The sequence below is a fragment of the Centruroides sculpturatus genome, unplaced genomic scaffold (genome assembly GCF_000671375.1).
Source record: "Centruroides sculpturatus isolate CEXI.00-Female unplaced genomic scaffold, Cexi_2.0 scaffold134, whole genome shotgun sequence".
Lineage (NCBI taxonomy): Eukaryota > Metazoa > Arthropoda > Arachnida > Scorpiones > Buthidae > Centruroides > Centruroides sculpturatus.
The window spans coordinates 578131-602203 of NW_019384368.1; the positions used below are offsets into that span (position 1 = coordinate 578131).

The 24073-nt window shown below is 27.0% G+C and overlaps 1 protein-coding gene across 5 annotated transcripts in view; it reads right to left on the reverse strand.

Annotated features, from left to right (window-relative positions):
• The window catches only part of LOC111613184 (SUN domain-containing protein 2-like), a 36812-nt gene that overhangs the window by 2941 nt on the left and 9798 nt on the right, over positions 1 to 24073 (reverse strand). For 3 of the 5 annotated variants that reach the window (XM_023354555.1, XM_023354536.1, XM_023354562.1), the window contains exons 2-17: positions 18998 to 19145; positions 16931 to 17109; positions 13178 to 13213; positions 11544 to 11677; positions 9510 to 9692; positions 9283 to 9303; positions 5684 to 5788; positions 5502 to 5604; positions 5066 to 5139; positions 4633 to 4742; positions 3288 to 3572; positions 3134 to 3211; positions 2541 to 2596; positions 2301 to 2469; positions 1862 to 2234; positions 60 to 175 (exon numbers count right to left, since the gene is read on the reverse strand). In XM_023354555.1, coding sequence (XP_023210323.1) covers positions 60 to 175; positions 1862 to 2234; positions 2301 to 2469; positions 2541 to 2596; positions 3134 to 3211; positions 3288 to 3572; positions 4633 to 4742; positions 5066 to 5139; positions 5502 to 5604; positions 5684 to 5788; positions 9283 to 9303; positions 9510 to 9692; positions 11544 to 11677; positions 13178 to 13213; positions 16931 to 17109; positions 18998 to 19145 — 2170 coding nt within the window. The remainder of the gene's footprint in view (positions 1 to 59; positions 176 to 1861; positions 2235 to 2300; positions 2470 to 2540; positions 2597 to 3133; positions 3212 to 3287; positions 3573 to 4632; positions 4743 to 5065; positions 5140 to 5501; positions 5605 to 5683; positions 5789 to 9282; positions 9304 to 9509; positions 9693 to 11543; positions 11678 to 13177; positions 13214 to 16930; positions 17110 to 18997; positions 19146 to 24073) is intronic. The other 2 variants (XM_023354549.1, XM_023354541.1) reach the window with 2 other exon arrangements.

Sequence of the window (24073 nt, forward strand, 5' to 3'; positions counted from 1 at the left end):
TGCTTTGGATTACTCAAAAATAAATGGTAATAAAACTGTACAATAAAAAACACACTTACCTGAATTACTGTTCGAGGAGAATTGGTTCTATACCACACAGGAATTCCAAAAACCGTTATCTGTGCCGTACCAGTGTGATATGTTTCGGAACATCTTGTGCTAAATATACTTCCACCTAAAATATTTAGGATTAAAAGAACAAAAAAAAAATTCAAACAGCATAATCAATACTTTGAAATCAATTACTAAAAATCACTAGTTCAATATTTGTGAAGAATAAACAGGTTCTCCCTTATTGACTAGTGGGATGGCCAAGACAGGTAATTCAGAGTGGCACTGATCACCACTGAATTTAATTCTGAAGCAGTTCAGAAATTTTTACAAATCTGGATGTGTTATGCTCATCTGTGAAAATTGCCCATTCCTTGCTATCTTGCTACATCCATAAAGGATATGTAAAAACACCCCTCTTAAAATTACAGAATTATCAGTACATCCTCCTTAAGGCAGATGCATATGCAGCGAGTCGAGAAAACACTACAAGTTTGCAGCAACAATCACCATTTGTTGTGGCACCGCCCAGTGGTCTGTTGAAAGTAGACACAGGTCCCACTTTTGTAGCATTTGCATGCAGTGCCTCCTCCTTTCTGTGCTGCATGCATGCATTCTCCTTTACTGTCCCAACTTAGTATCAAACAAGTTAGCTCTTTCCTACAATAATATGCACTTCTAATGGCAAGATGCAAGAATTGTTTTTTATAAAAATATTTAATTAAATATGTATTTGCATTTGATATAATTGATTTTACAGTTATTTAATTAAACATTGTATCATAATTTAAATTATCTTATTATGCAACATTTTTAGAATTACAAATTATTGGTAAAATTTGATATACTTTTAGTGAAAATCTAAAAATCAAATGAGCAATTGTTTATTGGGACATTGTCACAATGCCAGGCTGCAATTTTTCATCACAATTTTTTAGTAGTGTCTTGCCCTGTATATCACTTTTCCTGTTAGCAAAAGTGCTGTGCTAGTCATTTATCTGACTCTGTTCAAGGATACATTTTTGAATTGAAATAACATGACATCTAGTGCAAACCGGAAATTCATATAAAGTTAATTGAGACCTCCTGCCACTAAGACTTCTCTATCTAGTCTTGACTTTCATCTATCTAACTCTGTAAACGATAAACAATTTTATGATTTACATGCAATCAGTTTCACAAGTTTTAATTTTATAAAGGATCAAGTAGCAAAACTTCTCCAAAATTTGTCAAGACAGATTTAAGAAAATTGAAAATGCATATCAAATTTTGCATTAAATTAGGAAAAAAACCAACAATTGTACATCACAATAAATCTTCTTTCCAAAATTGGGATTGTGAAAGATGAGTCTAGACCAAAAACGTGCAGGAACAGAAAGACCAACATTACAATTTATTGACAGCCTTTTTGGCGCAAATTGCATTGAATTCCTTCCCGAAGATCAATCAACCAATGTGTCTATCTTAACATTTTATGAGTGATTACATGAAGAAATTCATCCAAAACAACCTATTAAAACATCTAAAGAAAAACCAAACACTATAACCATGCCAAACCATGCACGAGTAACAATTGCAATGGCTACATAACAAAACATGGAACTGCTAACCATTCGATTCTCCTGAGCCAGCTTGTAACATTTTCTTTACTCAAAGTTAAAAAAAGAAGCTTTAAAAGTTTATCTTGTACAAGTTGTGATGATTTGAATGCAAATGAAATAAAAAAAAAGTTCCTTTCTAACAAGTTTTAACTTTTTGAAGACACCTTATATATGAAATAATAGCCAAGAAAATACAACACAGTACATACCTGAAGATTCTAGTGCATAATCTACCAACCCAGTTTTGTCGGCATCATATAAAAGTATAGCCTCTTTGACAATCTTTTTTACTTTTTCTTCCGATGCGCAAGTTTTTGTATCATTTGACAAAATGGTATGTTCTTGGCTATTGTAAATGGACGTTTTCATGGTAGAAACCGATTCTGCTACTATAGCTGCTGCGGCAGCCTTGGCGACGACTTCAGCCCTCTCTTTTAGCGAACCAGATACATCCGTTGCAACTCTGTCGGCAACACTATCGACATAATTTCGTAATTCTTCTTTTCCTACAAATCTAGACTTCAGCCAATTACCAAAGTTGGCAAATGGTGAAGATTTATCTTGATGATCACTGTTCATAATCTGCATTGGAAATATTGTAGTAAATAAGTGCAATGTGACTATTTAAAAATAAAATTATCAACAAACCTCCAACAGCATAGCCGCTATCTGCTTTTCTGCCATGGCCATGTAATCAGATTGGTTGCGACAACAATTTCTCATTGCAACTAAAAGGCCTTCTACAGTGTGAATTTTTCTCTCCACCTCTTCCAATTTATTTTCAATGACGTTAAGTCTTCCATTTGTCTCTTCATTCCTATTCATAATGAAATATATGCAGTAAAACACAAATAGTTAAATTATTATATTTATAATAAAATATAATACCTATTTTCTTGAAAGCCAATTGTATTTTTCATCTCTGCAATGTCAACTGCTACACCCTTTAAGAATAAAATTTATGTATATATACAGGATATTTCCAAAATGAATGCTACCATTTTAAGTTACTGTAATTATGTTAATTATCTGAAAAGTATGCAACATATATCAATTGATAGAGTAACCATTGGAGTTTCCTCTTCCATCTGCATTCAATCATCATCATATCTACCACATGTAGGAAGTGCCATAAACAAAATGGCAACTCCATAACAGAGAAGGCATTTTGTGTTCTGCAGTTTGCAAAGTTGGAATCACTCGTCATTGTGCAATGTGAATAATCTATACAAGCCATAGAATTGTGGTTGCTGTAAGAGGAGTTACAACAAATGCCACAGTGAAAATAGGCAGAATTCAAGCATCATCCACTGTATCATATGATATGGTGGATGTATTGAGAAATTATAATGGGCAAATGTGAAATGTGGACAGTTTTTCAGTGTTTTAATGTAAGTTACAATGTTCTCGGATAATAATTAACATAATTACAATAATGTAAATTCATAGCATTCTTTAAAAATTATAAAATAAACACTTACTTTAGAATGATGAAGAATATGCTTAAGTTCCAGTTGTAATTTTTCTAATATCTCATTATTTTCTTTAATTTCTTTTTTCTTAAATAAATAAATAAGACTTTTAAATTTTATGCTATTTGTTAAGAATTTCAGTAAAAACAAAAATGATTTTTACTTCCGTCAAAACAATGCTTTGTTGTTGAAGCGTAAGCCCTGAAATTTCTTGCTTAAGTACTTCCTGTATTAGTATTTTTATCTCGTCAGCAGTTAGATGAGTTGTAGAAGAATCTAACTCCACCGTATGACGAACAACTGGTATACTGGTTTCGACTTTATAATCTGCTGAATTTCTCTCTCTAAAACTAAATAATGCATATAATGGGATACTCCAATTATATAATAAACTTCCTATCGTTTGTACATGCAGTGCATTATAAAATGATTTCATAACTCCGTGTTCCTATAGAAAAATGCAAACAAACATGAATTGAAGCATTACAGAATCAATTTAATAAAATAGTGAATACATACATATATATTATATAATATATTACTTATAATTTTAAAGCTAATTATTTGAAATTTAATGTTATTAAATAATAATTTTATTTTAGATAAATCAGACTAGTAGTAATTCTAGCTTGCAAAACCTTAATAATTCTACAGAAATTTCCTAATATGAATTATTAAATGTTGCTAAGTCTGGATCTTAAGGCCACACCACACATCTAATGTTCACTGAATTCATCAAGATAACCTCTAACCAGAAGACATGGGGCAATATTGTAAGGATTTTGCAGTCATTCTATACATCACTAGGTACAAAAATTCTTTAATATTTCTGTTTTTAATATGGTTATATTTGATTAGGTAGTAAAAAACAGGAGAGTATCGTATACAAATAAGGTCACTAATTTGAAGCTTAAAGCCGCAACAGATGTGTAAGATCAGGCCATTTTCCAGCAATTATAATTTTAATTACCAATTAATTTGTACCTAGAGAGAGGTGTTAGGTGCCATCTTGTATTAAATTTAATAATTATAATTATACTGTAAGTAACATATGATGGTTATATCGTAGTTTGATATATCTGGAAGAGGAGATTGGACCATGAGTCCATGTAGTGTAATTGGCAACACATCTGCGTGGCAAGCAGGAGTTGTGGGTTTGAGTCCTGCTCCGGGCCAATTCTTTTCTTCCAGAACATTATAATTTAATTAAATAATTTTATAATTATTAAATTTAACACAAGATAGTGCCTAGAGCCTCCCTCTAGGGAGAAATTAATTAGTAATTTAAATTATAATCACGGAAATAGCCCAATCTTATAAGATAGTTGGTTTGGTTTTATACTAATGAATTGGGTGTTGAGAGATGTTTATATTTGAAGTCATAAAAAAAATATATTAAGCTAAAATCTAACGTTTTTTTCAACAGTTTAAATTAATGACAAAATTATTCAAAGTAATTATTATTGATTAATAATATAAAACAAACTGAATAATATCAATTTTCTTACATTTCCTATCGAATTTTGAGACCAGAATGAAAAATTGACAAATGAGGATGATAGACGCGCGATTACATCACGAGCTGAATTTGAAACGGCATCTTCAGAATTAAAATAGCCTGAAAAAAATTTATAGCCACAGTAAAATATTTATTATTCAATAATATTCTAGACACCATTCATTCAACATTCTCATAGTTTATTCTTAATAAATTCCTTAATTAAAAATCCTATTAATTCCTGTGAGCATATAGAGGGTCTTTTAGTATCTATTATGGGTTCAGCCAGATCTACTTTGACCAGATAGGTGGCGAGGGATGAGAACCACATATCTGGGACAGACCACTCCCCAAAATCTCCAGGTTTTTTAACTGCCTGGATTAGATTCCTGGTCTCACAGACTGTTTTATTATTAATTTATTATAATTAACTAAAAACTCACCCAGAAGTAATAAAGGTAATAATAACAGAAAAAGTAGGAAAAGTAAATTCTTCCATCTTCTTAATTTTGAAAATCTGAAATTAATATTTAAATCATTACAAACAAAACTGCAGAAACAATCTTTAATCTAGCAATTAATTATAACTAAACAACAAACATTTGCTTTAATTTAATTACGATTAAAAAAATCTAATTGTAAACGTGCATAATCAATCAAATTTAGACATGACATTCAACTTAGTAATGGTTCATTTTGGCTTTTTTTTTTTTATTCTACATTTCTTAACCAACAATGTAGAATAAAACTTAATTGCCTACCTTTAGTCCAAATTACCACTCACGGTGTAAATATTTATTTAATTATAATTAATTTGTTGGATTAAAGATTATCATTTATTCCTTTAGATATTACAAAACAAATTTAAAATGTTCTTACTTCTGTATTATCCACGTATCTAACAACATAGTATAACAGATAACTAAATAAATTGACTTCCACATGTGAAACCAGAGCCATCTCATAATTTTGAAAATGCTCTCTGTAAAAAAAAAAATAATTATTTTTTAAATCAAATAACAAGAAAATAAGGTATCAATAATAGTAAAATTTCGACAAACCAATCATTGTAACTTTCTTAATTACTGTAAGTATTTTCAGGAAAATCGACGTACTTTCAACCATTTTAAGAGAGTTTTCTTTGTTTTCTTGAAAGTCTTCATTATCTAAAAATAAATCATAAGAATGAATTGAAGATATTAAATTCTTTGATTCTTATATTCATAAATAGCAAACGTCGATTCTAAAATCAGTTATAAATAAATAAATAAGCTTATGTTGTCCTGCAAGAAACCAAGCCCGAATCGTGTTACTAATCGAATAATCAGACTACATTTTGAATAATTAAATATACAAATTCTACATAATTTAGACTGGAAGGCAAGCAATTAAGATGTTGTCTTGTATTAAATTTAAATTGATGAGGAAGCAAATATAATATGAAGGTATGGGTACCGTAATTGGCAACATGTCTGCAAGATATGCATAAATTGCAGGTTAGAGTCCTGCTCTAGAACTATCTTTTCTTCTAGAATATTCTAAATAATTTAATCACTTAATCTTAGTCCAAATTAAATAGCATTTGTATATTTCATTTTCCAAAATGGTTTGACAATAAATTCAGCTTATTTGATTAAAGTTTACATTGTTCTACACAATACTCAGCTCTTCATACTTGAGGAAATTCCATGCGTAACTCTGCCAAAAATATGATTTCCACAAATAGTTTGTTGTTAATTCCATAGATCGAGCCAAATAATAAAATAAATCTTTAATTTCTGCATTTGCTTAATTTAGTACAGAAGAAAAGAAGTTAAAATATTACGAATAAAATAGCAATACAAATTAATACAATAGAACAAAAATTTGTGTAACCCATATTCAAAATACAGATTACAAACTGTTTTCACAAAAATGCATCAAAATCTCAATGACTCTAGGTGTTTTTAAAGTAGGTCATTCATTTAATATGCAGTTAGACTAAACGTCACTGTTATGTCATGTGTAACAAAATCTAAATGCAATAAATGGAGTTAGTATCTGGTATGGTCCATGTGCTGTTTAGTACACTATGCATGTACTTTAAACTAGAAAAAAATTCCCTTTAGTGGAGTTAGACATATACTAAAATACAAAGTTTCTACTTATTTAGAAATTTCAAATACTTAACTTGAGCCTAATTAACTAGGCTATTATACTAACTAGCTATATTTAAATTAAACTAACAAATTTGGTATGGAAGCAAGTGTTAAAAAAAATTTTAATAATATATTCTAGTGACATTAATAAATCAAAATTTATAAATAAAAAGCTGTATATAAAAGACAATTATCATCACTCTTATTTATGAATAGCATACAGCAGCTATCAATTAAAAATATAATAATAAAAAGATTATTGTAAACATATACATCATTGAAATAAATAAAAGGAAACAAGTTTGAAAAAACTAGAATAAAGTTGATAGCCTTCACAATTACTAGGTTGAAGGACAACAACAAATAGACCAACCGTGTATTATGAAATCATTTATTTTGATATTTCATAACATACATTTGATCTGCCAGAGAATGATATTAATTTCATTACCTTAAAAAGTTGTTATTTTGTACTTAATTTTTATTAAAATGTTGAAGTTTTATCTTAACCATATTCATTGTTTTTTAAATAGCATTTATTGATTATTTACTTTCATAGCTTTATTTTTTAAAATTTATTTGTACAATATAGGATCTACTGATGTAGTGAAATCATCTATTAAACAGAAAAAAAAACATACACAGAGATAAAAATATTTCTAATTTACTCTATAGTAATAGAAAGCATATGATACTTTTAAAATGAGTAATTTACACCAAAATAATCCAAAAAAATATTTCAGTTTATTGCAATAACAAAAACTTGCATGAATTCTAAATCAAATATAAACTTTGTTTAAATAGACAATCTTATCTTTACATTTAAGTAAAAATAAAGGAATTATTATAATAAAAACTGGTATGCTATCAAGATAAATTCCTGTAGTTTTTGTAACAAAACAACAAATAGAATACCCAATTTATTTAATTTGCTATATTTCAATTTAGATAGGACCATTATGACATAAAATGTTACAGTGATCCTTCCAATATATTAAATATTTATTAAAAAATACTCATATCCAAAGTGATACAAACTGTGGTCAGGAAAGCAAAGAATATTTTAAACTTGGCTACCAGATATCACAAGGTTTAATTTAAAGATTAAGTGTTATACTTGAACCACAGTTGTAATTTTTATCAATTTGAAGTAAAAGAAAGTGAATAGTAAAAAAGTACAGGGCAACAATAAGTGTTAAAGTAATATTAATCAATACAAATCAATTAGAAGAAGACAGTTATCTATAAGTATAGATATTAAATCAATATCTTCATATAATTTTTCTAGCAATAGTAATAAATTCATTACTTATACAGCTTTTATAGGACTTTACCATAATAGAACTTCATGAATTTAATATTTTAAATGAAACATCCTGATTAGAAATTAATGTTAAGAAGTTATTGCATTCTGTGTGCATTAGGAATGAACTGAAATCATAAAACATAATATTTCTCAATATCAAATAACTAATAATCATTACTAATAATAATCTCTGGAGAATTCAACCTATATGGAGAAGTTTTACATTCAAAATGAATGATCCTCTACAAGAAACAGTTGATAAAATCAATGAAGAGTTTGGACTGTAGCAAGTCCACTTTACATCAATGTACTCACATTTTATAAACAGTAGAATCTACTTATTGTAAACCTAAGATATTGTTAGCAGTTATCCAATGCTAGTAGAATTAGCAATTCCAAAGCATTTAAGTTAAAACACATTTACAAATTGCTCACTTATAGTAACCAGACTTTATTTACAATTATCAATATCTTTGGATAAAGAGACATTTTTCTACTTAACTTTCCACACTGTCATTGTCAACATATGGTTGATGATAATTTTTATCCGTTATCAGTTTAAACAGTGTTTTAAGATTTAATACTTTTAACCATTATTTGCTTGTAATACAGTAGTTTAAATTTCTGACATTTGTTACTTCAATTATATAAATGATAGACAAATGACTATTAATTATTCATAAAACTTCAAATTATACATTAACTGTTTTAACATGTGCTTTATTTCAGGTGCATAAAACCAGAATTTACACTAATTGTAGGGGTGGGTGGTAGTACAATGTAGCTAGACAATGGCCTTTGATGGCATTTTTCATAATAAACCTTCTTAAAAGATGAATATTTTATTTTAAAAAATGTGAACGGCTGCAAAGACATAAGAGGTTTTAAATTGTAAAGGCACAATAGTATAATTTTTATTTTTTCTTTATTAATTTCATGTACAAATAACATGCATTTGCAAAGTTTGCCTCACAATTATTTTTTACCATCTAGCACCGGCTAATTGTAATTTAATTGACTTAACTCAATGTTATTAGCCAATTATTATTATATGTATAGGCAAGCTTCAGGGTGATTACAACAAACAAATTCTACTAAATTTAACTAGTTTTCGTGAAACGAACAATGTATTTTTTAATATACTTAATTTTAAACAATACTTACTTATTATTATGTTTATAAATAAAATATAAATGAATTAACTACATCTATTTACCTGAATAATTATCATCAAGACCTGAAAAAATAAAAATAAATATTTTAAGTAAATATCTTAACTTAAAAACATTTAAATAAATAAATGAAAGATTTAAATTCTTTTCAAAATTGCTGGATACAAAAATACATTTAGAAATTTCCTTTAATTTTAACATGTAAACTTTCTGTTTCTTTTAAATTTACCTGTAAAAAATTAGCAAATTTGTTTTAAAAATATGCGATTACCATAAGAATATTTCATTGGCGTAGAAGTGAAATTATTAAATGACGTATTTGACTTGTAATAACTTGATGAAATTTTATCGCCTCTGACATCAGCATCGTTATTTTTTCTAAGACTTGTAAGAGCAGATCCATGCAGACAAAATATCGATTGCTGATTTTTTTCATTCTTTGATTTAACAATTTCTGAAATGTTACCAGAATATAATTAAAAAATTATTTGGAAATAATTTAAAAATTACTTTTAAGAAACTATAATCATTTATTAAACTCATGAAACTAATCATTTTTTTCCAATTTACCAAATAAACATATCTTTAAGAAATGTACTTAAAAGCACACTCAATTTAATTAAAAATAAAAGGAAGCAGTTAAAAAGTTTTTATCAATGTTCTAAACAAATGGCAACACCAATAAATATGAGATTAAGTGAAGATGATTTCTTTACCATTAAATTGTTTTATGTTGTCGCTAGATATTTAAGTGCATTTCTTAAAATATGATAATCTCTTACCTTCAATTGCCATATATCAGGCAGTGATGATATATGGCAATTGAAGGTGGGTTATTGCAATGTATTGGGTGTAGTTAAGATGTTTATATTTATGGTAATCTGTTGTTATATCACACAAAAATTTAATGCTAGAAGTTAAAGTTTAGCTTTAGTTTTAATTTCTCATCTTTGTTCGGTCGGTCGTTAATTATTTATAACTTAAAGAATTTCCAAACACAAAATATTTAATAATTTTAAAATTTCGGTGATTTAACTGAAAATTTCTCACGTGAAAAACTTCCAAACAAGTGTATTTTGCAGATTCGAAAATATTAAACAAAAATAAAAGTCAAATTTGATTCTTAAGAAAGTTTTAAATTTTTTCGCAGTCTAAATAACCCAAAAAGCAGCAATTCGAATGAAAATTTAAATTAAGGCGCATAAGAATTCTTTTAGACTGAAAGCTTAAAACGGAAGCTGAAAATGTCAAAATTCATGGACATTTAACATTATCGTTTAATAAATTTAGTTTGGTTCAATATAAAAAACTGAAAAATAAAATGTATTAAAGTTTTTTCTATTTTTATTATTAACGTATGAAAATAATAATTATTTAATAAATTATATTTTATTGTGTTGTATTTTTATCATCTTTTTATTTTTATACAATGAGAAATTGCTCTGTTGCTATAATGAATTTCAAATAACTTCTGTTTTATGTTCTTTATTGAAACTTTTTAAAATCATTTTGCAAGTGGAATCTGGAAGTCATTGTCTTACATACCTTCATGAGCTTCTATTTTCAAATATTTTCATATCTTTTAAGTTAATCTTTATTCAATTTATATTTTTTATTCACACTTCAGGCAACACGATTTGAATTTCTGTTGAGAGTTTTGCGAATTTTATGCACTTTTTTATTCGGATTTATTTACTGAAACTAATCATTTTTTTCCAATTTACCAAATAAACATATCTTTAAGAAATGTACTTAAAAGCACACTCAATTTAATTAAAAATAAAAGGAAGCAGTTAAAAAGTTTTTATCAATGTTCTAAACAAATGGCAACACCAATAAATATGAGATTAAGTGAAGATGATTTCTTTACCATTAAATTGTTTTATGTTGTCGCTAGATATTTAAGTGCATTTCTTAAAATATGATAATCTCTTACCTTCAATTGCCATATATCAGGCAGTGATGATATATGGCAATTGAAGGTGGGTTATTGCAATGTATTGGGTGTAGTTAAGATGTTTATATTTATGGTAATCTGTTGTTATATCACACAAAAATTTAATGCTAGAAGTTAAAGTTTAGCTTTAGTTTTAATTTCATCCACTTGTTGTTTACATTTACAATAATTCTTTAATTTATAAAAAATATTTTCTATATGACAATTATTCCTTCAGTTATTGTGTGTTTACAGCCCAACTTAAGGTAAACATAATTCTTACAAACAGTACAGTCTTTAATTACAATGCCATACATTAATAAAAAATTAATTTTTAAGAATAATTTTGCTAATAAATTATTCACTTACTTTCGTAACTTTCATCACCGCTGCTTGAATCGGATAGCAATCCAAGAGTGGACTCATCAGATCTAATACTTCGACGGGACATGTTTGGATGAATGATACCTCTATTAGGAGTTACACGACTTCTGTAACTTAAACTGGAAGAAATTTATAAATTAGAACTGTAATTTAATGAATTCATAATAATTTTCTGTCAATGTTAAACTTGTTTTAAAGTAGTTAGTAATTTATTGTGTAACATTTTATTAAAATTATTGAGCATTTATCATATATACTAAAGGAATTTAAGAGAAAGAAATTTAAAATAATAAAGTACAATAGAGCCTCTACATCCATTGCTTGCCAATCCGATATATTATTAAATGTATCAAACTGGCTTAATCTCAAGTTGGTGCACATGAAATTTTCATATTACCATTTGATGTATGCAACAAAGACACCAATGTACAGTACAGTATGCTTATACTGTTGATCATTAGTTTGTTGCATGTGCAGTCGGCAAAACAGTCATAATCATGATGAATACAATAAACTAACCCATGAACCGAGCATGCTTTTTACTGTAGAGTACATAAACATAAGATCCAGTAATCCATCAATCTGCTGTAATTGAACACCTGCCAGTTTAATATATGCTAGATTACAGAGACACTATTGTATTTTTATTTTAAAACTATTCTTTGTTAGTCTAAAAAGTAAAAAGTAGATAATTATCATATGATTTTCTTGAGAGAATGTCTTTATTTCAATAAATCAAAGTCTTTAATAAATACTTTATTGTAATTATTTATTTATAACTCTAGTAAACATCAATACTCCTTTTAATGAAAGGAATTAAAAACAGAATTATAAATTTCCAATTTTCAAATTTTAATGTAGTCATGATGAAACTTGAGTATCATCATGACTACATTAAAATTCAAAATTTTTCTTTTTATTTCCATTAAGTTAAAAGTACCCAAAAGTTGAGCAGGAATTAATAATGTTATTATTAAAAGCTGAAATATTAAATTAAATAACCATAAAAAAAACTGAATGAGAAATTAATTACATATTAAGTTCAGTTTTACAGAAAAAAAAAATAAATTAAAGCAGAGTATCTATTGGAATTTATTCCATTTATGGCTTTTAAAAGAATTCCAGATCAAATCAAATCAAATTTAACTCACATAAAGAAGAAACTAATAGTATCTCAACAGTAACTATAAGATAACAATTAATTGGTTGGCTTAACTGCTGACCTCTAGCCAAACTGTTTCATATCTAATTATTAAATTAGCCTTCATATAGGCTGTTAAATAATCTAGCAATTCTAATTTAATTGGATTGTTGTAGTAATAATAATAAGCATTGTCATTCTGAATAAAATGAAACATTCAATTATACTTTAGTAAAGTTTAAAAGAATTTTTAAAGGGTCGGACAATAAAACATTAAATATTTTAACGTGCGCAACTAAATTTAACAAACAAAATTTATTTTAGTAGAAATAGTAATGAAAAGAAACTGTTACTGCAGCTTATTTTAAAACTTTAATTTTTCTTTTGTGAACTATATTAAATATTTTAATTTCCAAAAATCATTTAAATGGTTAAATCATAATTAGCTTAATGTTTAGTAAGGTTATATATTACTAACCTTTTTGCATATGTATAATCAGTCTTAACATTCTCCCTAAAATATAAATTTAAAAGTTAATTTGAATTAAAGATTTTATAATAAATTTTACTCATTTAATGAATAAAAAGATTTTCTCTTTCAACACATTTGTGCGTTATATATAAAATATTATTATTATTATAATTAAGCAAAAATGTTTTCAAAAGTAATTTTTAGTGGTAATTTCTTTTTAGAAAAACAAAAATTCAGAAACAGGGATGTGTAAGAAACCTGATCTCTGTAATTACATGTTTAATTAGTGAAGAGAGAGGAATAATTTCTAATTGTAAATGAAAGTAAGATCATACTAAAAGAACGAATGCTTAGAAACAATATATTACTTACAGTTATCATTTTTCTACATTGTTTTATTTAAAATCGGGAACTAAAAAATTCACAGCAACATAGTTTTGTCATGCAGAGTAATTATATTTTTACAAAAGAAAGAAATCTCATTTGAAAAATACTTAAATAATAAATATAATGAATATGTACAGTACATTATTTATATTAAACACTTTTGTAATGGCATGTTAAATTATAAAAATTATTGCTTTTGGCCATGCAAAATTCTGAAAAGGCATTCCCATTGTAAATCACAAATAAGTATAATAATACAGATTAATACTATGATATCATATGATTTCATCTGCAGAAAATTTTATTTACTACATTATAACACCACAACTAAACCATTAAACTATGAGATACACATTAATGAAGTATTTTTTTTATATATATTTATTTTTTATTCAAAACATCTGAACATTTTATTTGAGCCTCCATGGTAACATCATCATGTTTACTTTTCCTGAAAATGAGTCAAAGATCAAAAGTACAGTAGAACTTTGTTAGATTGTACCAGAATAATTCAAAGTTGCAGTTACTTGAAGGCATTTTCTTTTTCCGATTGTCTAGTGTAGAAATTAAACTGGTTAATTCAAATTAGTTTAACCATTTAACTGGATTGGGGTTTGATACAGTATTTTCATAAACTCTCTTGAATCTTAATTTAAATAATTAACATTTATCTATCAAATAAACTAATCAGAAATATTCTATAAAGCACAGAAACCAAGTATGACTAAAACTAAACATTGTGTCACGTGACGGCTAGTGGGTGGGGAGCTTCCAAACAGCATGTATGACCTAGATAATGTAAAATGGATTTCTCCAAGTAGTCGACATAATAAATAAATGGATTTTTGATAGATTAATTTAAATGATGATTATAGTCCAATTCTATTTAAAAATTTTAAAAATATAATAATTGTAGTGGCAAGTTTGTTATAAAAAATAAAAAATGATCAATTCTACATGCAAGATATCGCAATTTAAAAAGTTCTTTAGTAAACACTCAGGAGTGAACAACTCAGCCATTTGGGAAAGCATTTCTTAGTAGCTTATTTAACCATGCGGTTAAACATGAAACAATGATTAGCTCACCATGCCAAAATATTATCCAATTAAAGAATGAGTTAACCACTGTTGTGTTAGTGTTTCAAACTGTAGTATTTGGTTAAGCATTTGAGTTTCTGGACAACACCAAGAGGTTTACATTGACACAACAATTCTACATAGCAAGACCCACAGAAATATTGTATGGATAGTTTATTATGGCTCACCAATAAACAAATGTACAAAATCTTAACTTTTAGCTAAATCTGCATAACTCAAAACTTTTTAAAGTTTGAGTTTTTCCCTGTCCAGTTCAAGTTAACCAGACCCACTGTAATTGAAAGCTATGTAACTTTTGTTAATATACTTCATTAAAGCATATCGCATGGTTTAATTTTATTTAGATGATGATAAAATTTAACTCAATAAACTGAATAATTTATTATTATTATTACTTACTTAACAATTGACTTTGTTTTATTTTTATGAGTAATATTTAATAAAAAATTAAATATTACTCATTTTCAATTGTCTTAAATTATTCTGATATATCTTTCAAATGTATGAAATCATAATTTACATAATTAGGAATTTATAAATTCTAATTATGTCAAATTTTGTCATCATGTTTACATAATTTGTAAGTTAGATATACATGCAATATGATAAAACCAGAAAAATATCTGAAAATTACCAATGTATTAGATCACGGGTTCCCAACCTATGGGTTTGCGACGGGTTTTCTGTGGGGTCGCCAACTTATGCAGTAAACTAAAACAAAATTTTCACTATAATGCAATATTTATTTTTAATGGTGTCTTAAAGTTTGAATAATTTCATATATTTTTAAAAAATTAAAATAAGTGTAATCTGGGTACGCTATTCTGTCACAGTTGGTTGAAACATGTGTTGAGAGTTTTGAGAGGAATAAATTAAATGTTGAGAATGACATGAGGTTGGCGTTAACAAAATCTCACCCGCGAATTTTGAGGCTGGTTAATAATATGCAATTTCAACCATCTCATTAAATTAATTATTAAACATAATTTAAAATAAAATTATACTAAAAAACTAATTTCATTGTTTTTTAATTACCTTATTAAAATACCTTTTTCAATTGTATGGGGGTCGCGGGTCACTTGGCTTTTATAAAAAGGGGGTCGCCACCCGAAAAAGGTTGGGAACCGTTGTATTACATCAATATATGGAAAAAATATCGCAAAACAATTTCTACAAATCTGAGAATATTTGTCATGTTGCTCTAATATGCTCATTTTATAAAATCATATAAATAGCTAATTAAACTATTAATACAAACCTGGTGATTCAAATTGAAAAGATTTGAATGGAGCATTTAAAGAGTCATAAATATACAATTAATTAATTATTGAAAGACATTATGGACCAGTGCCAGTCAGTGAAAAAATTTCCCTGGTCCACAGAAAAATATTTGACTGTATTGAAGCCAGTGCAGTTGATACAGGTAACATTTAAATAGTACTCTAGTTATTGTACATACTTTGTTATATACAGTAACTCTAGATAAGCATATATAAGCTTAATAAACAAACTTAATTCAGAGTCGCACATAAATACTTGGTCTATAAAATAATCTGTAATTCTACCAGTCTTTGATGAGAAAAAGGTTGAAAAACATTGACATAAATAACATTAAGTTATGGCACTGGTTAGTTTATTATAAGATAATCATTTGCATTTTCTCCAAAAATTTGAAAATGGAAATTGTACAATACATGAAAATAATAATTGTTACTTTAAACAATGTACAATGATTACATATTTTTGGTAAACTGAACTTTTAATTAATAAATACACACTGTCTCTCGGCATTAATTTAGCTTTATTGGTACAAGACATTTATACTATCCTGTATTACATTTGTTATTGTAAACTAGTTTTTTTGATGGTTCTTTTATGGTAAAATATACATTTATAAACAATAAATCAACAAGCCCAACTTTCAATTAAAGCCAAATGATCTGCCATATTGCATACACAATAATATGGCAGAATGTTTGGTGTTATATATTTTGCTGTTATTATTTATTGCTATTATATATCTTTTAATATATATACAGTAAAACCTTGTAAACTGAAATTGCATGGTACTGAATATTTTTTCCAGTTTGACAGGTTTCTTTTTAAGATATTTTCTATCTTAAAAAGAATATTCTGCTCTGTTCAAAGAATTTTTCCATTTAGGCAGATTTCTGCTTTATTCAGGTTTTACCGTATGCTTAAAATCTGTTATATATAATCACTTGTAATGTGAAGCAGTACATAATAATTTTTAACATTAAAAAACTAACTTACTCAGAATCGCTGTCGTTATAGCCACTAGAATAATCACTGGATTTTTTAGACATTTTGCCAAAAGACGTATCAGATTTTCTAATAATTTGCGTTTTCTTTGAAGTTGTCGTTATCCTGGATTTGACATTACTACCGGACTTAGATCCTTCAATTTGTCTTGAATGACCCGACTGCATTAACTACAAAAGGATTTTTGTTAATTTTATTATTAATATAATTAATCAAACTGGAATTAAAATTAATTCTCATGTATGTAAATTGTTTGAAATATACATTAAATTTCACTTGCCATTATAATTCAAATAATAAACTGGAAATTTGAATATTCTAATATAATTACTAGCCTTTTATTAAATTCACATTTTCATAAAATATTTTAAATTTTAATTAAAATTTATCTTGTAACTTCAAAAATGTATATAGTAATTTAATTACATAACTACAGTAGCCACTTATTATATTACCCATGATGGGGAGAAACCAAATGAGCAATATATTGGATGCTATCCACTTGGTTTTCTCTATTTTTGACCTCCGTGCCAACTTGATTTTATGTGGCTTGTATTTCATATGATGGTAGTCATAATATTGATGATTGGAATAAGGTAATTTTTCTTTGATGGTTAGAATAAGGTAATTTTTCTTTAAATGGAAATGAATGTTTTAAAAATTATTGGTTAAAGAGTTTATATTTTGAAGATAAAAAAAGTGCATACATTGAAATGAGTGATGTAACAAGAGGCTACTGTACTTATAAAATTCAGCTTATTTCTCTTACTATATATCTCCAATTATTTACTAGAAAATAAAATTTTGAATCATCTATAGTTTGGAAATTCAAACCCCTAATGATATGATGTGAAAAATGAATCTATCAGAGTAATGTGATAATCTGTCATTCTTTATCCTTCTAACTGTTGCATTCCTTATTAACTGTAGAAGCAATGTGACAGTTGCCATAAAATATGTTTGAACCACTCTTGTAAAGCTGATATAGTATTAAGATTCCCAATAGCATTCAGTTTTATTAGTATTAAGTAGATATAAGTCTTCCTACTAATAGCCACTTGGCACTAACTTCTACTTTTTTCTACTAATAGCCATTTGGCACTAACTTCTACTTCTACTAACTTTCAATGAAAACTTCCACCTCCTCCCTAATAGGTCTTTAAAATCAGCAATATTGTCAAGATATAATATACTTCATAAAATATAATTAACCAAATAAGTTAAATCAATGTAATATTCTCCAATCAATTAGAAATGGAATGTATAAATTTATACTAAATCATAAAAACTTATTATTGTTAATAATGTGTGAAACTTATGTTCTTGTCAACTGACACTTTGCACTCGCCAGAAACGTTTGTTACTATTAAATAGTTAATAAACTTGAAAAACTTGGTTTTAATTAAGTTGTTGTGATTAAATTCATTAAAAGAACATATTTTGTAAAGTAGCAATTTCCAGCAACTACAATATCACAAACTCTAGCAATCCTTTTTTGAAGATAATATTAAATTTCCACAATTAGAAAAACATAAATATTGTTTATGTAATAATAAATTAATAATGATTTTGAGCTTTTTGCATTTATCTTCATCTTATATATTTTAAAGAATTATACATTTTAAAAATAAAAACTTTGTATCAATAATTAGAACAATGCCAACATTTTGTAATGTCCTATATTTCACATAACAATCTTTGAAACCAAATCCCAAGCTTAAAAATTTAGCCATAGGCTTTTTAACTTTCAGTAAAGTATTTCAGATTTTACATTTTTTGTAAAATTCAATAAGTATGGAAAAAGCGGCACTAAAGTCCCATTTTCCATATCCATTGTGGGTTTGGCCAGGCCCATAATGGTGGTGAGGGACAAAGCCCAATATATCCAAGGATTGACTACCCATACATTCCTGGAAAGTTTGCTCCCAGATTCATTCCCAAGTACCCCTACTGGAGTAGGAACCATCTTGACCACCAAACTTTTACATTTTTAAAAGACATTACGATTTTTATTTTAGACTTAATAATATCTAAACAAACAATAGAAACAAAAATTACCTGCAACTCTTTAGGAGTTGACATTATTCTTACGTCAGCACCAATTTCTTGTTCATTATTCTTAACTTCTTTGGTAACTACTCCACCTCGTATCCTACTTTTCTTAACTGTTTTTGAATGAGTCGATGATACGACATTCTGAGAATTCCTGTGTTAATTAATTAAAACTAAAATAAATTACTGAAAATAAATTTTACTTAAAACACTTACAAAAAAATTTGGTAAAAAGAAACAAAAAAATGTGAATAAATAAATAATTTCTATCAAACAAAATATCCACAAACCAAATTTTTAATTTATTTCAAAAGATCTGCATATCATCAGGCTATAATAAGGCTATAATTTGCATGGTAAGCAAGAGTTGTGGATTCGAGCCCTGCTCTGGGCCAATTCTTCTCTCCCAGGAATTTTATATTGAAAATTAATTCATTATAGTTCTTAAAATTATCAGGAGATGGTGGCTTAACCACCTATCTGTAGTCAAATTACTTGACATCTAATTATTGGTGTAGCCTTATTATAGTCTAAAAATATGGAAAAACATTTGGCATTAATTTCTATCATTTTTTATTATTTCTAATTAAAATACTAAAAACATTTCATATAATGAAAAAAAGGCAAGTACATAAATCAAAGTAAACATAGAATTCTAACTCATTTTGAGTTTAGATTTCCTAATTTAAAACTTTTATTTCCAGTAAGGAAGACTTAGTCTTTTAGACTAACACTGCCCATCAGTGGCAGAGTAGATAAAACCACCAAACTGATAGTTGATTGTGGGTTTGCATCTCACTAACAGACTTGTCACGTGGAATTTTTCAGGTTTTCTTCACATTGGTAACACCTAAATAGGGGCCAGTTTCCCTTAAAAGACATCCAAGGAGGAATTTCTCATTCAGCAGATCGCCCACGTGTCGCATTGCCGTAACCATATAAACCAAACCAACTAAAAGACTAACAATTTTACTTCAAAACTTGAAAAAATTATGAAGACATGTAACAAACTTATAAACTACTTTCATATAAGGAAAACTTAAAAAATTTACAAGCAATTTTCGAAAAAGACAATACATTAAAATGTATTGTTGTCCTTTCTACACAATGCAAGAAATAATGGTCTCACGATGAAGTCGACCTTTCATTAAAGAGTTACTGTCCGCCTCAATGTGTCAAACATTATCATCTTCCCTCTGGTGATGGCAGAATTTTAAAAAAATATTTGATAAAACAACGAGGACAATAAAATAGACTAGACACATTTACTTAAAAATATTTAATGTTCTTTATCAATTGTGATAATTATCCGATAAAAACTAAATTACTGCTAAGCAATAGATACTTCGTCAAATATTTAGTAGCATTACCATTAAATCCTGTTTAAATTGAGCACAAATTCTCTCTTTGATATATCAGAATATATTCAGGAATGAATAAAATTATTATTATTCACATTAATTACATCAAATTTTTGTTATCTGAATGAATGAATGAATGAATGCATGAAGAAATCTTCCTTTTATTGTGCATTGTGAAGCACAAAATTAATCATTTTATAATTTTATTTATATAGCATATCTATATGGCTGTAAAATATTATTCATCTTCATTAAACTCAAATAGTAAAATAATAAAAAACTTCTTTTTTATTTCTAAAAATATTTATGGAACTGTGTTCCATAATAATTAAATCAAAGAAATGTGAAACAAATCAAATGTATAAAGTTCTAGAAAAAAAAAAATATATATATATATATATATAAACATCCCAAAGCTTGATATATTAATATTAAACCAAACAATCACCTAATTAATCAGGCTATCTTATGCTACAATTAATAATTAGAAATTAAGAAATTTTGTACTAGAGGTAGACTATACTAGGAAAGGGAAACACAGATCCTTGTATATACAGTATATAAAAAGCCAAATTAAAGAAAATACTGTGCTAAATAAATTTGCTACATTAGATATACAATTAACCCTAATTATCCTCAGCAACACAGACCAATACTATCTAGAATATAACAGATGACCATGGCCATTTAAAATTAAAAGTTATGAATATGAAAAGTTTATGTGGTATATCATTTTTAAACCTCTTTTTATGCCTTAGGCAAATTTAATAATATAGGACGACAACATTTTTTATATCATTTATTATACAATTAATATGTGCAATAGTTTTAAGAATAAAAATGTGTGTTATTGTTGTAATATTTTACACACGAATGGTTTGTCTCACATTGAAGTTAGTTGGAAACCTCACCTCAGAAGCTGAAAAAGGATATAAATATTCAGACACCTTACGTATTGGTTCCAGCAGATAGCTTTAATGTAAAAAACAACCAAGCTAATTAATGTTTTCACTCACTTTCCGAGAACTTTGTTAGGTTAATATCTAATCTAGTTTCAGAGATCTTCATCAAATAGAAACCTGACAAAGATCTCTAAAAGCAATCAAAAACATTAGTTTTGTTGTTTTTTACATTAAATTACCTGCTGAAACAAATACATAAAGTGTCTGTGAAGTTAATTGATAAAAGGAAAGAAACAAAAAACTTCATGAGATAAAAGAAACTTTAAAATGATAACTTGTAAAATATATTATAAGGAAAATAGTGTATTTATTCTATTCTACAGGTTTGCTTTGGATAATATAGAACCTTTTTTAATCAAGGCTCAGATAATCATATTTCTACCATATTCACAACTTTCACCCATGTACTGTACAGTACATAAACTATTACTTTGCACATCACTTCCAATAAACCTATACAAATTATATATAAATGAACTCTGTTAACAACTCATATTAGTTCAATTGTTATAACAATTCTCCTCTATAAAATTTTGGATAATATAAATTGAACCTGCATCAATTCTAATTGATACAATCCTGTCTGTCTGCTAGAGTTTAAATTATATCTTGTTATTATAAAGCATAGATTTTTACCCTAAAAACTAAAGTAATCTCTAAACATAATTAAACATATTTTCCTCTTAAAATCCCTTAGAAGTGTTAGATTAGATTAAAATATTTCATCCTATAGATTTATTAAGGATAGCAAAATTTGTATAGATACATAAAAAAATTAAAATAATCTGATATTAATTTGTCTTAAATATTAAACAAGAACATTAATTAAAATTAAAAAAATTTTATATTAAAGTTTAAGAATACAAAATGCAGAAAGGTGATTAAAGGTTTCAATTGTTATGGGAACAATCAACAAGAAGTTAATGAAATTTTGTGATTTTTTTTATTAATTAGTAATAAATAACTATGGGTCCACTGGCCTTATGATGGATTCTGATTTCATGGTGTATTAAGACTTGAAAAAGCAGATAAAAGAACATACGAAAATGAAATTATCATCAAGTGCTAAATATCACATACAACAGCATCTGTGAGTTATAAAATTAACTCTAAGTTACAGTATTTGATAATTTAACATAAATTTTTATGAATGCTTTTTATGAATGTTATGTTGTATGCAGTTAGTTATATAGTAATATAAATGTCAGTTTATATGAATATTGTATTTTCATTTATTAGACTATTATATGTTTTAATTATAATACCATATTGTCAAGATATATGTAACCTGGCTGAAGAGGACTGTTGAATAAGCCAAAAATGCATTCCAGAACATCATGCATTAATGAATAAAAATCAGAAAAGTGTATGATGAATCTGTAATTGTAACAATAAGACCTGAGAGATCATAGTTATTTATTTCTTATTAATAGACAATAACAGATTAGAAGATTAGAATTAAATGATTTTTTTCTCATGTATTCAATATAATTCTATAAACAAACATACATAATATAAAAAAATAAACATGTGGAAAGGAAACAGAAATTAAAAACAAGATATTGAACAACAAAATCTGTAATTATGATACAAATAAAGCTCTAATAAAAATAAAAAATAAAAATAAAGCTCTAATGGAGGAAAACCAAAGACTAATTTACAATGTTTTTTGCTCCCAAATTAAAGAATTTTAATGGTGAGATATATATCATAATTTAAAGGAAAACTCCTAAATATTTGCTAAGAAATCTATCTTCAAAAGTACCAAAATTTATTTATGAAATGAAATAGTTGAGCAAGATGATGAGCGCATGTGTTATTACAGTGTGTGTGATCAATCAGTCATTTCCAATGATAGCTAAGTTATTTACTTATTATCATTTTAAGTTTCGTTTTCAAATTGGTTTAAAATTCTTTATTAAAAATCACTTATTTCTATTTTATAATAGATACAATTATAGTTAATGATTGTGTTGTTTGCAAACGCATTATATTTTTTGACATTTGATTATTGTCTTTAGCTGGATGAACTTTATCAGTAATCTATCAACATAATTCATAAAGTAACTGCTTCAGTAGCTAACTCAATCAACTACATACAACCTTTTACAACAGCAAAAAAAGTTTATTAAACTGGAAAAAACTAGCATTTTTGGTCATATTTAATAACCTTCCCTAGGCTTGATGTTTGAAAAAATATTTACAAATACTACCGATAAAAGAAATAGAACAGAAATATGCATAACAACACCAACTCATAACCCAATTTAATTAAGTTATTAATGCTGAATGGTCTGCCGATTTATCGCGCTATTTTTGGGCTATGTTAATGATTAGTCTCTAATTAATTTAACTAGAAGTAAGTGGATAAACTTCCATCTCATATTAATTTAAATAATTATAATAAATAATTTTTTAATTTAGATATTTCTGGAAGATAAGAATCAGGCCAGAATAGGATAAACCTGCAACTTCTGCATACTGTGCAGATGCATTCCCAATTATGCTACCTGGAACTCCATCCAATCTTTGCTTTCAGAACTATTAATTATATATATAAAGCCATATTAGTTTATGTTAATGATTATTAACCAAGTATTAGCATAACCAAAAAATAGCCCAATAATTTGGTAGAAATATTTGAAAGCAGAAGAAGATTTAAATACAAAAAGTCTACAGTCTGTTACATTGTTGTGACATATGTGTTTCTAATTGACCTGATTACTTTCATATCTATTTATCATCATCAGTAAATTTGA